We start from the raw sequence: 15727 nt of genomic DNA on the forward strand, positions 1-15727 counted from the left end.
AGGAGGATTGAGGAGTAGGGCCCAATTGCATACAGTGAAGGGGATCTCAAAGTAGCCCTATAGGGGATACTGCTAAATGGGGGACGCTGGAGTAAGGGGCAATATCATTTTGTAACAGAACCATGAAGACAACTGGAACCAAGCAACTTAAAAAAAACAAATAACTGCAGAACAGGTACAGGAGAAGAGGTAAATAAGGGTGAAAATGCTAACAGAATACTTTCAAGCCAGAGGAAAATGAGGGCTGAGAAAATTAGGGAGCAAATTCTCTAACATTCACACAGGAACCAAGGCATTTACTGTTTAAGTGTCTTTGAGGTAACTAAATGTTCACCTGGCACATTGTATTAGGTATGTTAGATGGAGAATGGGAATGAAGAGGGGCAGTGTTTCTACACATTGGCATAGCATTTCATTCATAGATAATTTTTATTTCAACCTTCAACCTATCTGCAAATGAAATGTTAATGCATTCATACACCATTAGTTTATTGCTGTGGAATAAAAATGAATATCATGGAAATGATAGAAAATAAAATATTTTCTATGAAAAGTAAAAGAAAATGGCTGCATTCTGATATATGTGGTTGACACATCTGCTCTGCCTATTGGGACTTTGAAATCAGATTGAAAAATATGTGAAACATACATAGCGATGCATGCTACACAGGTTCAACTTTATATATGTATGTCATATACTGTATGTTCTGTCAATGTGTAGTGATGTTAGTGCCCAAAACTTCAAGGAGACTTTCAAGGAGCATACTGTATATGGAACAATACTTGTGTGTGTGTCAGTGCTGTCTGTGTTTCTTCTTTAACCAATACAATGTAACAAACAGGAATAACAAAGTGAAGTTTGAAGGCCACACGGTGTTTCATTATAAATGTTTTCCCGATCTTCAACCTCGTTTTAGATGTCTGAGTGAAAGAAGCGGAGAGCTGTGTAAGCAAACGCAACTCACAAAGGAAAAATAGTTCCTTGACTCTTAGGAGGAGAGGAAAACATAACAGCTACATAAAGACACGGTTTCATATAAGTTGTTGTGGTCCAGCAAAGTACTACTTGCAAATCTGAGGCTGCCAGCTTGATGTCTGGCTTTTCTCCCTCAGCATTATTACTGTTTTATCAATGGTGGAACTCTTGTGGAATTTCTCCATCAGTCTCTGATGGCAGCAGCCTTGAGGTGCCTCAGTTAGTGTCAGCATCGCACCTAATGTATGTGCTCCAAAATCCTACACCCTGTAGTTCTTTCATTGTTTATACTTTTAAGTGGTTGCCATCATTAGTCTTGTCTATGATTCACACATCTGGCCTCACCCTTTATATAACTGAATGATTCACCCGCTCTTAAAACAATGAGTAAAAGTATAGATGGATAGCTTTTCAAAGCGTTCAAGTAACACATTGAAGATTTGTTGACATCAAAAGACAAAATAGGATGGGTTGTCGACAGTTGGCAAACTCTTGCAAAAGTAAATGTTCATTTATGTGGCACATTTCTAGTCTTGTGACCAGTCAAAGTGCTTTACAACACATTCACACACATTCAAGGTGCGAACGTCTGAGGTCTATGAAGGTGTCAAACAACAATAAGCTTATTTGTCCATTGCAGTAGTTTGGTACTATAGCTAACAAGCATGTGCCCTGGGAGGTGGCGTTGGTTTCGGTTCTCACCTGTATTAAATCAAAAATTAGCCTACTGATTGTGCCTTTGACACTGCCACTTTTGTTACTATTGTCTCGTCTCACAAGCACCAACCACAGAAGTCATATTGATTCACATTAAACAAGTATCTGACCATGCTAGTGATCATAGCCTTCTTGTAGTCCGCTGGGTCCATTTGGTCAAATTGAACTGTCAAGGTTTGAGGAGGCCAGACCCAAACGCAGAAACAAGAAGTCAGGCAGAAGGTGAGGAACTTAAATGATATGTAATCAAAGAATGAAAAGAACTAAACTAGCATGACAACAAACTGGTGGATAGACTAGAGGCATGACATTTAAAACTTAATGGGAAAAGAAAACACAGAATCCTTGTTGCTCCTAATCACAGCTTTAAACACCAGAGGAAGGAACGGTACTCGGAAAATGAAACTGTTGGAACTGAATGGATGAATGTCACAAAAACAATTTGAAAAATAGCCTACATTTTTCTGTACAGCTAATTGGCAATTTGTTACCATAGCAACCAACAAAACCATATCATTTCAACCTAATTAATATTTTTTATGGCAGTAGCCTCTCTGGTGTGTTGGTGTGTCACGGTCTCTGCTCAGCACGCAGCATTTTCTCATTAGATTATTGTAAATTGCAAAAAGCGTGTAAGCAGGCCCATTTACCTAAGTGATATGACTTAGGAATGTGTGTTTAAGAGGCTTTTTTATAAAGCTTGAGATTGTCTCTCACTCCATGTCTGTGCAATGTTGTTTCCAGGCACAGTAGGTAGCAGACAGGATAATTAAAATACCAACAAGACAAATGAGGACAATTATCATGATTAAAACTTCTATTAACACCTGCACAATGAGCCAGATAGAAAACAAAGTGAAGCTTCCACAACCATGTTCTTCAGTGTTTGACATCGAAACAAAAAGGAAAGCAGACATTGGGGTATTTTAAGATGCAGGCCTAGTCAACTCCCCATTTGACTGCTTTAGGTCTCTCAATATACCCCCTCGAAGGCTACATCCACACCAAACACGCCAAACTTTCAGTACATTTGTGCCTCAAATATAGTTTCAAAATCCACAAACGTAACACTTTGAAAGCTCTGTAGCTCCCTCTATCATTTTGTAAACTCTGGGGTTGCCCTCAACATCAGCATTGACTATGAATGTATTTCACAATGGATAATGGATTACAGCCATTACTGACCTTTTTGCATTTGCTCGCGATTTATAGAAATTGTTACAGAGCAATGTTGATAAATACTTTCCACATCCACATCCAGCCCTCTTACACATCAGCCTAAACCTTGGCCACAGAACATCGAAACGAGGAGGCGAAACAGACTACATGAGACAATACAAATGTAGAGCCCAACTTCAAGCATATCATTATCATGTTCTACCAAACACATGCTTCACCATGATCTTTGTCTTTTGTGATTTTGTCCATTTGGTATGTAGACTCTTTTCATATTCTGATGAATTTCTATGGAGATGTTGAAGTCTTTGATTTGTAAAATCTACCAGTCTGTTTCCACTGCTTGACCATCGTATCCATGCTACAGTTTGCCAGGAACAGTTCCGCCTTGTAGTCGATCCAAAGTAATTCTGCAATTGTCCTCAAACATACACCAACATATTGTACTCTGCATAACATCTGCTTTGTAGAATCTTGCAAAATCTTGGCAGAACTTTGCCAATCAAAGTTGGATACGTGTCTGTGTCCTTTGTAACAATTCTATGGGAACAAACTTCTCCCCTGGTCCTTTCCCTCTGGAGCAGCCTCACTACCTCCAGTCCTCCTGCTCTTTGTCTCTATCATTTTCTGTTGCAGATGCATCAGTTTTTGATTTTATTTAAACTCTGCTTTAATCCTTTTATTTTCCACTCAGCCTGTAACAGTACGTGGATGGTTCTATTTGTTGAAGATACTATTATTGTCATTGATAATTCTAGAATTATATAACCCAATCGGGTATACCAAAATGATACAACAGGTCAAAAAGAAATTCTTCCATTTTTTTTCCCACTACCGCGACTTCCTGACTGTGGCAGGCTTGCAGCCCTCTAGGTGGGTACCTTTAAAGCTTTCCGCTTGTGATGGCATCACCCAAGACATGCATTATTGCAAGGTCTGAACAAGATATTACACTCACTGCAGCCTGTTCTGCATGTGGGAGGGATCGGGGAAAGGAAATGAAGAGGAAGGTGTGTGCTGTGACTCGAGCAGTTGAACCCGCCGCAGCATATCGGTAAACACTGTTAATCACAGGTTAGCAGATGGGAGTGTTAATTGCTGCAGAGGAAATAACAAGACCCAGAGGATGCTTCTATTTATCGACCACACGTTACTGGTAAGGGTCGGGGAAGTGGGGTGGGTATGTGGGTGTTCACGCTAAAATGTGATGAGTGTCTGGAGAGAAGATGTAAAGGGGAGGGATTTCATGTTAAGCGTAAGTTTACAAACATTTTTGCTTCGTTGCTTCTTAGTCTTCCACCCACATTTTCTTTTCTTTTTTTCTCTCTCTGTCTTTAATCTATGTTTCAAAGTTGGTCTATGTCTACATAAAAAGAAAAAAGTTATACAGGGACACAAATACTATTGAGTGCACAGCAGCGTGAGTATGAGTAGCAGCATCTTTGCCATATACCAATTATAGAAGAGTGCAAGATTTTGCTAGCCTTTTAAGGCATCCCAAATTGGTAGAAGCCCTTACAGCTACCACATGGATATGTCCTGGGAAACCAAAAACAAACACAAGCAGACTAAATGTATAATATTGCCCTGGGATGACATTAAGGAGCAGTTGGTATTTAATGACGTGGGTCATGAACGCTTCCTCTTAACTATAATCTCTCATATAATCTCTCTCTCTCTCACACACACACACACACACACACACACACAAACACACACACCAGGGCATTTTGGACATAAAGCAAGTGATATTTCTATAGATGGGCTGAGGAGGTCTTCGAATGAATCCACAAGCAGAAGTAATAAAGCAATTTTGCAGCTGATTTTCCACACACTGGCAACCCAATAGTTGCCCTTATTAATGGCTTATGCATGTAAATTGTCATCATTTTTCTACTGCCATCTCCATCTTAGCTGAACACTAAGTGCTTTGCAGTGTCGTTAACGATCACACACTGATGGTGGAGGCTGAAATGCAACATACATATCTGCTCATCAGGAGCAATTCAGGGTCTTGTTCAAGGACCTCTCTATGTCCTGGGCCATCTGACATGACTGAGAAGACCATTGCTGATGGATTTCTTTTCAAACTGATTTCAAGATCCTACTGATCACTTTTAATGCAGTCCGCCAGATTCCTTCCTTCGTAAACATGTCTCAAGTACTAATACATACAGTCAAACAATCCTCAACAGATGACCAAGACAAATCCTTTAGTTTAACTGGCAGTTATGTTGTCTGAGCCAAACAGCAATCTACACTGTAATCAGGCGACAGGTAGGAGACGAGGTGGATGACATAAACCAATATGTCTTTGCACCAGGATATGTTTAATTTATCGTTGTGTTGTCTCCAGTTGCCTTTAGAAATTGTTTGTGAGGCATATTTGGACCATGAAGCAGCTGTTTGTATCAAGTGTGCAACTCCATGTTGCGTCTGAGAGGACTGATTATTCGCTGTTGGACTCAGCAAACAAGAAACAGGAGACTGGTTTGCTCTGAATGTCATTATTATAACCATAAGGCAAGGCAAGGCAAGGCAAATTTTATTTGTAGAGCCCGTTTTCACAAACAGTTTGTCTCAAAGGGCTTTACATGGCATCATAACAACACCCTCTGTCCTTAGACCCTCACATCGACTGAGGAAAAACTCCATAGAAAACCTTTTTAACAGGGAAAAATCTGTTAACAATAAAGCCATGTTTTTTTCTTAATCAATAGTTTTCTCTTTTCTCAAATTTAACCATAATGTGGTCAAACCACAAGACAGTGACTTTTAATCTTATTTACTTTCTACTATATTACCATAGAAAAAATTACTATTGCATGAATGAGATTATTTACCTTAAATGAGATTGGTTGACCTGACTCACCTTTCTGTCATACTGAAAGGTTTGCTGAACAACAAATACACTAAAATAGTAAATCCAGGATTAACAGTGACTGAAACAGAATCAGCACAATATCACTTCTGTTGATATTGTTCCCATACAAACAAGCTGCTGGCGGCTCCTGAAATCAATCAGCATGGCTCTGTGCATCCACTAGCTGCCTAATTGATGCACTAATCCAGTCACTAAGTAGTGCCACGCTGTGGAGTCAGCCCAAAGCAAACACAGCACACAAGTCATCAATGACCCGCTTCTCAACACAAAAGAGTGGAGTGGGACTGACAGATCATCTATGCACTATAGATCAAGGAGGGGAGGTGGAGGTGGTCACTCGTCAGTTAAAGCCTAGAGACCTTTGGTTTGAAATTCACATTCTCTTCTTTATTGAGCCTCTGGGGGATGATGTCCAAACACCACACTAGAATTACTTGACTAAAAAGACTATTCTTCAACGCATTATGGGTAAAGTAACTTGCTTGCGTCACCATCACAAACTTGAGATGATGTCTTTATATGACCTCATATCATGACTATACAAGCAATTATTTGATTTGGGGGTGGCTGATCTGACCAACTGGACCAAGGGGCCCCTATGGCTGACATTTGCCAGCAGCTTAATGTTGATTTCTGGGTGCAAGCAACATGATGGAACTTATAAGATTTTTTTTTTGGACCAAATCTCTGTTGTTGTTGTTGTTTTTTATTATAATATACCCAAATAGAGGGACACAATAAAACACGTCATACATTAATGCCTCATACATGGGTATACACATACACACACATATACAATACATCCTGTCCTACCCTCTCCCTTTCACTAACCTTCCTGTTTGCGACTGATCCCCCCCACCCCCACCCTCTTCCTCTATCCAGTTCTCATCATCATAGTACAAATTTAAGAAAAATACAATAATTATGAGGTGGCATGGTGGTGCAGTGGTTAGCACTGTTGCTTCACAGCAAGAAGGTTCCAGATTCAAGTGCCAGCTTGGGCACAGGATCTTTCTGTGTGAGTCTCCATGTTCTCCCTGTGCCTGCGTGGGTTCTCTCTGGTACTCCAGCTTCCTCCCACAGTCCAAAGACATCAAGAGGGGACGAGGCTGATTGATACTCTAAACTGACTGTAGGTATGAATGTGAGTGTGAATGGTTGTTTGTCTCTATGTGTTGGCCCTGTGATGGACTGGCAACCTGTCCAGGGTGAACCCCACCTCTCGCCCAAAGCCGCTGGGATAGGCTCCAGCCCCCCCCCCCCCCCCCCCCCCCGTGACCCATAACAGGATAAGCAGTAGGAAATGGATGAATGGATGGATGTTGTCAGCATACAGTGTACAAGTTCACAGCCCAAATTCAAAAATACCTGATTTTTCTTGTGAAACATGATTACATCTCACCTGCCCCTCCTCACTGTCTTACAGAAGTGATACATGTGAATGACAAACATATAACATACATGACACATTTAGTCCCATTCCCAAGCAGTAGTGTTGCGTCACCTGTGTGTAAGCCAATTGAATGAATGAATCCTATTCCTCTATTATATATATCTCATCTTCATTTGAGCTACTGATTTTTATTGTGGTGGCATGGCTCAGAGGTAGAGTGGCCATCTAGAAACCAAAGGGTCAATCCTCACGTCCCCTGTTGACCATGTCGAAGTGTTCTTAATCAAGACGCTGAACCCCTAATTGCACCTGATGGCCCTGTGATGGACTGGTGACCAGTCCAGGGTGTACCCTGTCTCTTGCCCAATTTCAGTTGGGATAGGCTCGAGCACCCCTGTGACCCTTAACAGGTAAGCAGTATAGAAACTGGATGGATTTTATTGTTTATTCACCAACGCCCTGCGAAGACAGTTGATTAGCTCAAAATGGTGGGGAAACTGACCGGCTCAGTAGAGAGAACCTAGATTTAGAACTTGCACTAGTCTGGTGGGAAAAAGAGCTTTAGGGAAACTGCATTGTAGACCCCCTACAGAGGATTGTAGTTTTTCACCACAGCAGACCCTTGCAAGTAGACCCCCTGTGAATAATCATGTAGCCTAGTTTAAGTGAATTCGCCTTATCTTCCCTTGACTTGATGATGTTTTCCATTCCATGGATGATCAGGCTGCAGCCTATATTTGACTACTTTATCCTTATTTGTCTATGATAGCCTTGCTTCATCCACTTAAGGTGTGTGTGTGTGTGTGTGTGTGTGTGTGTGTGTGTGTGTGTGTGTGTGTGTGTGTGTGTGTGTCTTGCTTAGAGCAATGAACAGTGACTTTTACAAAATCACAGATGTCAGTGTCAAAGCATTTAGGGCCACTAGGGTCAACTCACCACTTCTATATTGGGGTGTAATCACAAATATATTTCCAAACCTGACAAACAAAAGTAAAAATAATGTGACCTCTGGTGGAGAGACACCATCAGAAGGTAATGGTAAACCCTTTGATCTCTGACTTGCTATATACCCAGAGTTCCCTAGAACGGATGAAAAAGGTTTGGTCCTGTTCAAGGAGGACTGAAGTTTACTAGCAGACCTTAAAGCATGCAGCAGGAGAGGGTTAGAGAAGGGGACGGGGGAGGAGATAGAAATCGATTGAGGAAGTGTGTTCCTCCCCACCAACAATGTGGTGAACGGAAGAGCCTGCACAGAGGAATGTCCTACTGAGTAATTACAAGAGCAGCTCTCTTAACACCCACTGCTGACCCGGCTTTCATGCCCACCCGTGTTCATAATCAGTGTTCATAATGAACAGAATCCATAGGTCTGCTGGGTTAAGGTCCTCAACAACCTTGCTCCAAGCAACAAGCGCTGAAAAACCTTATAAGCAGGCGCAGGGGCTGGTGCTGGTGGAGCTATGACACTACTGCCCCCATGTGGAAAAAAGAAGGGATGTTTTGTTCAGGGAGAAGAAACTTGTACATCCAGCAAAAATGCAGCATCTTTTTAAGAGAGACAAATGTAATCTCTTGTTCACATTTTAGATCAAATATGAAAGCTCCCTCTCAACTGCAAAACATTTATTTAGGATATTATGATGAAGTAATTCAATTTCTTGGTTTAAACTTAAGGTGTGTTTATTACTTTTAGACAAGATAGTTTATTCTGGAATGTTCAGATAAACACAGCAGCAGCAGAAAATAAAAATGCCTGATCAATCCAAAATGCTGCACTCATAATGGCTGAGCCAATAAACAGTGTGTGCATTAAAAAGAGACTTCTACAGTTAATCCTTTATTAATTGTTAGCATCTAGTAAAAATCACATCATCATCGTATCATCTGGACTGACAAAGATGGCGTAAGAGTGTAAAATCCTCAAACACTGTTAATTAAAGACAATTCAATTGATAAAATGGCTTTTCTACACCTTCCTTTTACGGATTAACAAGAGTTGCAAACTCATCAAGGGTAAAAACGACCACCAACCCACCACAAATCACATACATTACCAATCTTTAATTTGCAACTTTACAAGTTTGCATCACGTGCTGCATATCACCTGTCATGTCAGTTTTAGACAATGTTAACATCTTGACTGAATGAAGTCTGTAATTAATAGCATATAATATAAAAAAACAAGGATGATGCATTTATTTACAGTCGCCATACATCATAAGGTGGCAAGCTGTCACAGTCCTCTGAGCTTCTGGATTCCCTCAGTTATGATAAACCAGTCAGCCTCTCACTCACCTCCCACAGCTTCTTTGCCAGGGCATCATCTCGTCCCTTAATTCCGACTTGCTGGAGTGCACAATTAGAGAAATAACGTCCGCTGAGAGCCTCCAAGCCCTCCTGCAGAGCACAGTACAGCGTGGTCTGGGATCCCTCCTCGGGGTTCAGGAGGAAGAGTTTGGCAAAAGGCATCATGAGGAGCTGCTGCCACAGGCTCAGACTGCGACACAGTTCTGTATAGATGACCCCTGGAAGAACGCAAATGACCCAGATAAGACTGATGACCTTTGCCTGGACTCAGACCTGGTCAACTCATTAGGGGCTGCAGGTTAAGATATCATGATTACCATCTAAATGTCCTACCATCTATTTGTCTGATTTAATATCTACAGCTCAACATATAATTATACATGATGCTGAACTAAAACATTTTCAGGATTAAGTCCTGCAAAAAAAAAAAAAAAAAAAAAAAAAACTTTGGATGTCCCCATTCAGAACAACTCTTGTGTTTATCAGTTGATACTGGTGTCGCTTCATATGTGATTTCGATTGGCAGCAATTTACCTCTGGAAGTTGTTGTTGGTCTGTTTATTTTTTATTTATTCATCTGTTTATTCTATTAGCAGAATGATTCAAAAACTACCAGGTTGGTATCACATTTTGGTCAAAATCTGGAGCACAGAGAAGATCTGGGATTTTCTAATTCTAGTTAATTCTAGCTAATTCTAGATCGAATTTCTTTATCATTGTGAGTTATGATATTTCTATACCTTCTGTTAATTTCTCAGGAAATATTTAATGGATTTCTATGAAATGGGCAGGTTTTTTTTTTTTTGTGGCTCCATACTGATAAGGAATTTCATCTGGTATCCTTTGTTTAGAACTTCTTCGGCCTCATCCATGTAAATCAAAGCAACATATATATTTGCAAAGTACTTCTCATTCATTAATGTAATTATACTACTCATCTATTGTGCACTAATACTTCTTCGGCACTACTACCTCTACTGCACTACTACTTCTATCATGCACTTTATAAGGCAACTGCTGCTAACCCTGGGAGGTATAGACTTCCTTGCATTTCCTTACCTTATGTATGTTGTTGTTGTTGTTGTTGTGTTAACAACTGTACCGCTCTCTGTTCCCTTAAGTGACCCCCACGGGAGTAAATAAAGTTTTCTGAATCTGAATAATTCATCTGTAAGGTTCAGAGATGATCTGACCCATGGGCCTTGACCTGGGTATGAAAGTGAACCTGTGGTGTCTTCCATAAATTCTTTTATTGTCATAACTTTGTTGTTAGAACTCTTATAGATGATAAATCTAAGGCTCACAACGCCAGTGTTGTTCAGATGCAAAGCTGTGTTTCAACTATGTGAAAGGTCACATTAGTGCACTAGGTTGACTGTTGATGAGGGGTAGAACTCAGATATTGTGGGGTAGCTGACTCAACCTCATATCTCAGTGAACCTTGTATATCTGTACTGGATACCCACTAAAGTGCCACGTGTAAGACATCTCTGAGTCTCCAGCCAGTTTCTTGTGCCTGACGAATTCCTTCCTCACCCAAAATTCCTCTACACATATAAAGGTTTATTTAGGGGAGGGTTCTACTTGAAGGACATCTGCACTCTGACTGCATTTTGGGTTATGGGTTAAGACCACAATAAAACTGAAGTATTATAATGAGGATGAGGATATCTCTTTTTTTCCCAAGAATCTGACCTCTCAAAGGGGTAGTGATCACGTTTCATGACAATCCTTGCAAGCCTGAGCAATGAGGACAGCAGTGCATCACACACAGATCCCACTGGTGCAACAGTGTGTTTAGTGTGATGTAGAACCCGTAGGCTGCACTAACCTGGGTGAAGGCTGTAGCAGGTGACACTGGAGCTGTCCAGCCTGTTGGCCAGCTCTCTGGTGAAGAGCACATTACACAGCTTGCTGCTGCAGTAGGCCTGAACATTGTGCCAGGTGGACTCTCCTGATACAACATCCTTATTGGAAGCCAGCAGGGGGAAGTCAATTTTGCCAAAGCGGTGCAGAAGTGCAGCTACAGTGACCACGCGACTCGGGGCGCATTGCTGCAAGCGCTCCAGGAGAAGGTTGGTGAGGAGAAAGTGGCCCAGGTGGTTCACCCCAAACGCCATGCCAAAACCATCTTCAGTACGTCCAGGACCCATAACACCTACAACACCCAGCGAGCATCAGACTTTAAATATAAATACTATGAGAGTTGATCCTTCACCTGGTCCAGCAGTCTCACCTGCATTGTTAATGAGAATGTCCAGCCTGGGTTCACTTCTCAGAAAGGTTTCTGCAAAGCAATTAACAGAGTGGAAACTGGCCAGATCCAGGTACATGAACACCACCTGATTGTTCCCACTCTCCTACAAGACAGGAAAGCTGGCTGTCAAACGTAAGTGTAGCACAACTCATCAGTACTCAGTGCTAAGGCTTCCCTCCATCCTCTTTTTGTGAAAAGCATAGAGGTCCTCAAACTTCACCTCAGATCACAGTCAAGGTTGAAGAAAAATCTAAAATTCTGAGAAGAATTTCAGAGGAAAGTTGTCATCTTAAGAGAAAGAACAAAAATAGTATCACAGATAATACAATTTTACTCCATCAATCATGGCTATGTGGGATCTCAAAGATGGTTGTATTATCATTATCATCATCAACCCAGGTTTTCTCAGTCTATCATTTGCCACATAAAGGGAAATGCAGTTGGCATGACAAACATGAAGAGGTCTTTATTCTTAAGATCGAAACCTTAAATGACCACAGTGACTCGTAACTGAAAATCTGAAGCTAACTTTAACCTGCGTTCATAATACAGGCCTAGGGGTTCTCTATTTTGACTGCCCTAATAACAGAACCTGGCCTGGACAGTTCAATTTTACTGGAGTGGATACAAGTACAGGAGTCTCTTACTCGCCGAATGTCAAACGCTGCGGACTCAGCTTTCTCCTTGTTGCGGCATGCTAGAATGACCCGAGCTCCTCTCCTGGCCATCTCTAGAGCTGTGGCCTTACCAATCCCTGTGTTGCTTCCTGGCCAGGAAAAACACAACCACACACACCCACCAGATAATCAACAATAAATCTGTCTATTTACTTTTACATCTTCAGAAAGATGCTACTTTCATCTACAATCGCAGTATAAAGAAGTTAATGCTGCTCTGGTCCATTTGCTCTGGAGTCACAAATTATCACAATCAATCGGCACGTAATCGAAACTGAACGTTATTATCCTCATGAAGGGAGTATTTATTTTGGGGTTGCTGCATTACACTTCATTAGCTTGATTTAAAACTTCCATGTTCCCCGATAGATATACCTTTACTTTGCAGTTTATACGCTGTGTTTCTCTCTTCGCCTTTGCACATTTTCTGTGGGTCATAACAAGGACAGAATCCTATAAAATACTTTTAAGGGTTTTTCCTAATGTTTTGTACATAAAGAAATTTATTTCAAATTTACAGTGTTTCAAAGTGTTATTCAGGCATTCAATCATGTGTAAAATATCAGCGGAAAAATCCCTTACCATGCATACCAATGGCTGTGATGAAACACTTCTTTCGTGATAAAGGACAATACTCAAGGCTGATGTCCTCACTTGCATGAGCTTAAGATCCCTTCAGTTTTAAAATACATAAGAAGATTCTTTCATAAAATCCCTTCTGCCTTTCTCAGCTGCATCTTAAAGAGGAGGAAAAGCTTCTTTATAAAAAAAAAACCCCTCTTGAATCTAAACATGTTTTATTTTTCTTATACTATTATAGTTTGCAAATAAAACTGATTGAGGCAAATGTTAACACCCCCAGGTCTTCTTTTTTCCTAAAAAATAAATGTGTTTCTGATGTATTATCTTGCTTACAGGTAACAGTCTTTTTTCACGAACATCTAGATGGCTACTACTATAGGGTATCATATAGGTATAGATTACATGTGTCTCTAGTTTTACTGGATTTGTACTTAAATTAGAAAGGGACTATGAATTATGGTGTAAATGAAATGCATTCATTGTACTTATTGAAATTGTATCCATACAGTTGGTGGGTTGGGCTAACTTTAATTGCAGTGGGCTGCATGTAAAAATAAAACTTCCTTAAATCGTGAATGAAAGACCGAGGTAACTTTCGAGATGACATGACTCTTGATAGCTTTAATGATGACATGTTTTTTAATAATGTGTGCTACCAGTGTGTAGCCCAAAACATAACCAAAAAACTACTTTTTAATCATGCATTTTTTTCTTAATGGTATTTGAAGCTGGAGAAAATTCTTGAAAAATGCAACAGAGTACCTTTGCATCAGTCTCATTGTTAACTAAATTGGTATTCACAAAGAAAATTATATTTACAGACTATTGTTCCAGCTGGTTCTTTGGTCAAATTATCAGGGTTCAACCTCCATCCACCCAGCTGCTCTCTGTAATTAATTTTGCAATGTATTAATACATCCATCACTTACTTTCAGTCTGGTTAAAACGAAAAAAAAAAAAAAAAGATCTGTTCTGCATTCTGAAAGTTCTTGTTTCTTGCTCATCAAAGTGCTTCTATAACGGCCAGCTAGCATTTATCAATATCAAAATCGGTCGCCTCGTATGTATTATACTGGTAAGCAAAAAAACTTACGGTTTTCAAATGAAACGATCACCAATTCGTATGGTTATTTGAGAAAGAACTGGTCGACCAACTGGGAAGAGCATAAAAGTATCTTTACTCCACACTCGCGACCAGTCGGCGGCGGTAGAGCGCCGAAACCTGCTTGCCAACCGACAAATCGCTCTAAAGAAAGAGACCCAAACACTCGACAGCGATACAGTGGAACACACGAGTAGACGTAATATGAGTTATGTTTTCAAGGTATCTCCTATTATAGAAAGATTCAAGGACGAAGAGTACCAATATACATATTGAGTCAATTTGCCCACCTTATCCACTGAGACCCTAACTTCCCTGAGTTTACCTGCCAGAATTAAAAAAAAAAAAAGGTATATGACGACACAGTGAGAAGGAAGCTGCTCAGCTTGCAGCAGCAGACAAGTGAAGCTCGTCAACGTTACCTGTAATAATGACTGTTTTCCCGTTCAACTTCCTTGAATTTAAGCACCTCGCCACCCTGACCACACCATAGTACACTATCACATAACAGGCTACAGCTGCCGCTACGGTGCAAAGCAACACCGACATCACCGCCGAGGCCCAGTATCAAGCTAGCATGATGGCATCAATACTCGTTTCTGGGTCACACTTTCAAATTAAAAGGTTTGAGGGCGAACAACAAAAGGTCCAGTTTTCTAAGCTTTGAGTACAACAAAATGTTCAAGATACAGTTCTATGGTTCTTACGTTGTTTGCAAACCACCAACAAAGTTATTGTCCCTTTCAACATTATAATAACTTTACTTTGAAGAACAAGAAAGTTTATACGGGTTTCCCGTTGTAGCGTTGCTAAACCAGCAGGTGGCGCTATATACGTCGATATATTTAAGCAAAGTTCATTCATTTCTTTACCAAGAATCAATTATTTTCAGGAAATCTGCACTATGAATATACTTAGAGGTAAATTTTCATAGCTTTTTCAGGTTTTTCGAGACTATATACTCTCTGTTAGAGTAGAATTTACAGACCAAGTAACTTAGATAAGCAGTGGAATAAGTATTCAGATGTATTAAAAAAATACCATGAATAAATACCAATGTAAAAAAATACCCACTGGTAAATAAATGTCATGTTTGAAAGAAGTACACACAGTAAAGGGGTTACATTATTGTTGTTCCCCTTGATATCAGAAGGATACTTCATTTAATGATATATAATAAATCATAAGGCAACTGTATCAGCAGCATGTTTCTGTTGTAGTTACATAGATACATATTTAAATACATTATATATGTGTGTAATGTATATATACATATATATGTATATGTGTGTGTGTGTGTGTGTGTGTGTGTGTGTGTGTGTGTGTGTGTAATGTGTATATACATGATGGAGTACAGCCCCATGCTCCTCTACAGCTTTCTTTCTTCTTTCCTTTCATTGTTTCTCACTCAAGGCATCAAGACTATGAATGTACACATATGCAATTATGTATTAAACAAAAAGTTTGAAATAAATCAAAACATGTTTTGTATTATAGATTCTTCAAAATGGCCACCCTTTGCTTTGATTATGTCTTTGCACAGTCTTGGCATTCTCTTGATGAGCTTCATGAGGCCATCACCTGAAATTGTTTTCCAACAGTCTTGAAGGACCTCCCAGAGATGCTGAGCACTTGTTGGCCCTTTTGCCTTCACTC

General features: G+C 40.1%; 1 protein-coding gene across 3 annotated transcripts; it reads right to left on the minus strand.

Moving 5' to 3' along the window:
• Window positions 1-8614: 8614 nt before the first annotated feature.
• Window positions 8615-14650, minus strand: LOC147254527 (dehydrogenase/reductase SDR family member 13-like). Of its 3 annotated transcripts, XM_086216168.1 has the most exons (7): window positions 14063-14354; window positions 12970-13060; window positions 12763-12814; window positions 12358-12476; window positions 11690-11813; window positions 11285-11611; window positions 8615-9671 (listed from the first exon to the last, which is right to left on the minus strand). In XM_086216168.1, the coding sequence occupies exons 2-7, from the start codon at window positions 13045-13047 to the stop codon at window positions 9412-9414; spliced, it is 960 nt and encodes a 319-aa protein (XP_086072294.1). In that variant the 5' UTR covers window positions 13048-13060; window positions 14063-14354; the 3' UTR covers window positions 8615-9411. The 3 variants fall into 3 exon arrangements, with proteins under 3 accessions (XP_086072294.1, XP_086072296.1, XP_086072295.1); XM_086216170.1 differs by lacking the exons at window positions 12763-12814; window positions 12970-13060; window positions 14063-14354 and adding exons at window positions 14362-14396; window positions 14494-14613 and having other exon boundaries at window positions 8618-9671; XM_086216169.1 differs by lacking the exons at window positions 12763-12814; window positions 12970-13060; window positions 14063-14354 and adding an exon at window positions 14494-14650 and having other exon boundaries at window positions 8621-9671.
• Window positions 14651-15727: the final 1077 nt, after the last annotated feature.

The sequence above is a fragment of the Aulostomus chinensis genome, chromosome 10 (genome assembly GCF_037954235.1).
Source record: "Aulostomus chinensis isolate RoL2024-O1b breed Wild chromosome 10, RoL_Achi_v1.0, whole genome shotgun sequence".
NCBI classification, from domain to species: Eukaryota; Metazoa; Chordata; class Actinopteri; order Syngnathiformes; family Aulostomidae; genus Aulostomus; species Aulostomus chinensis.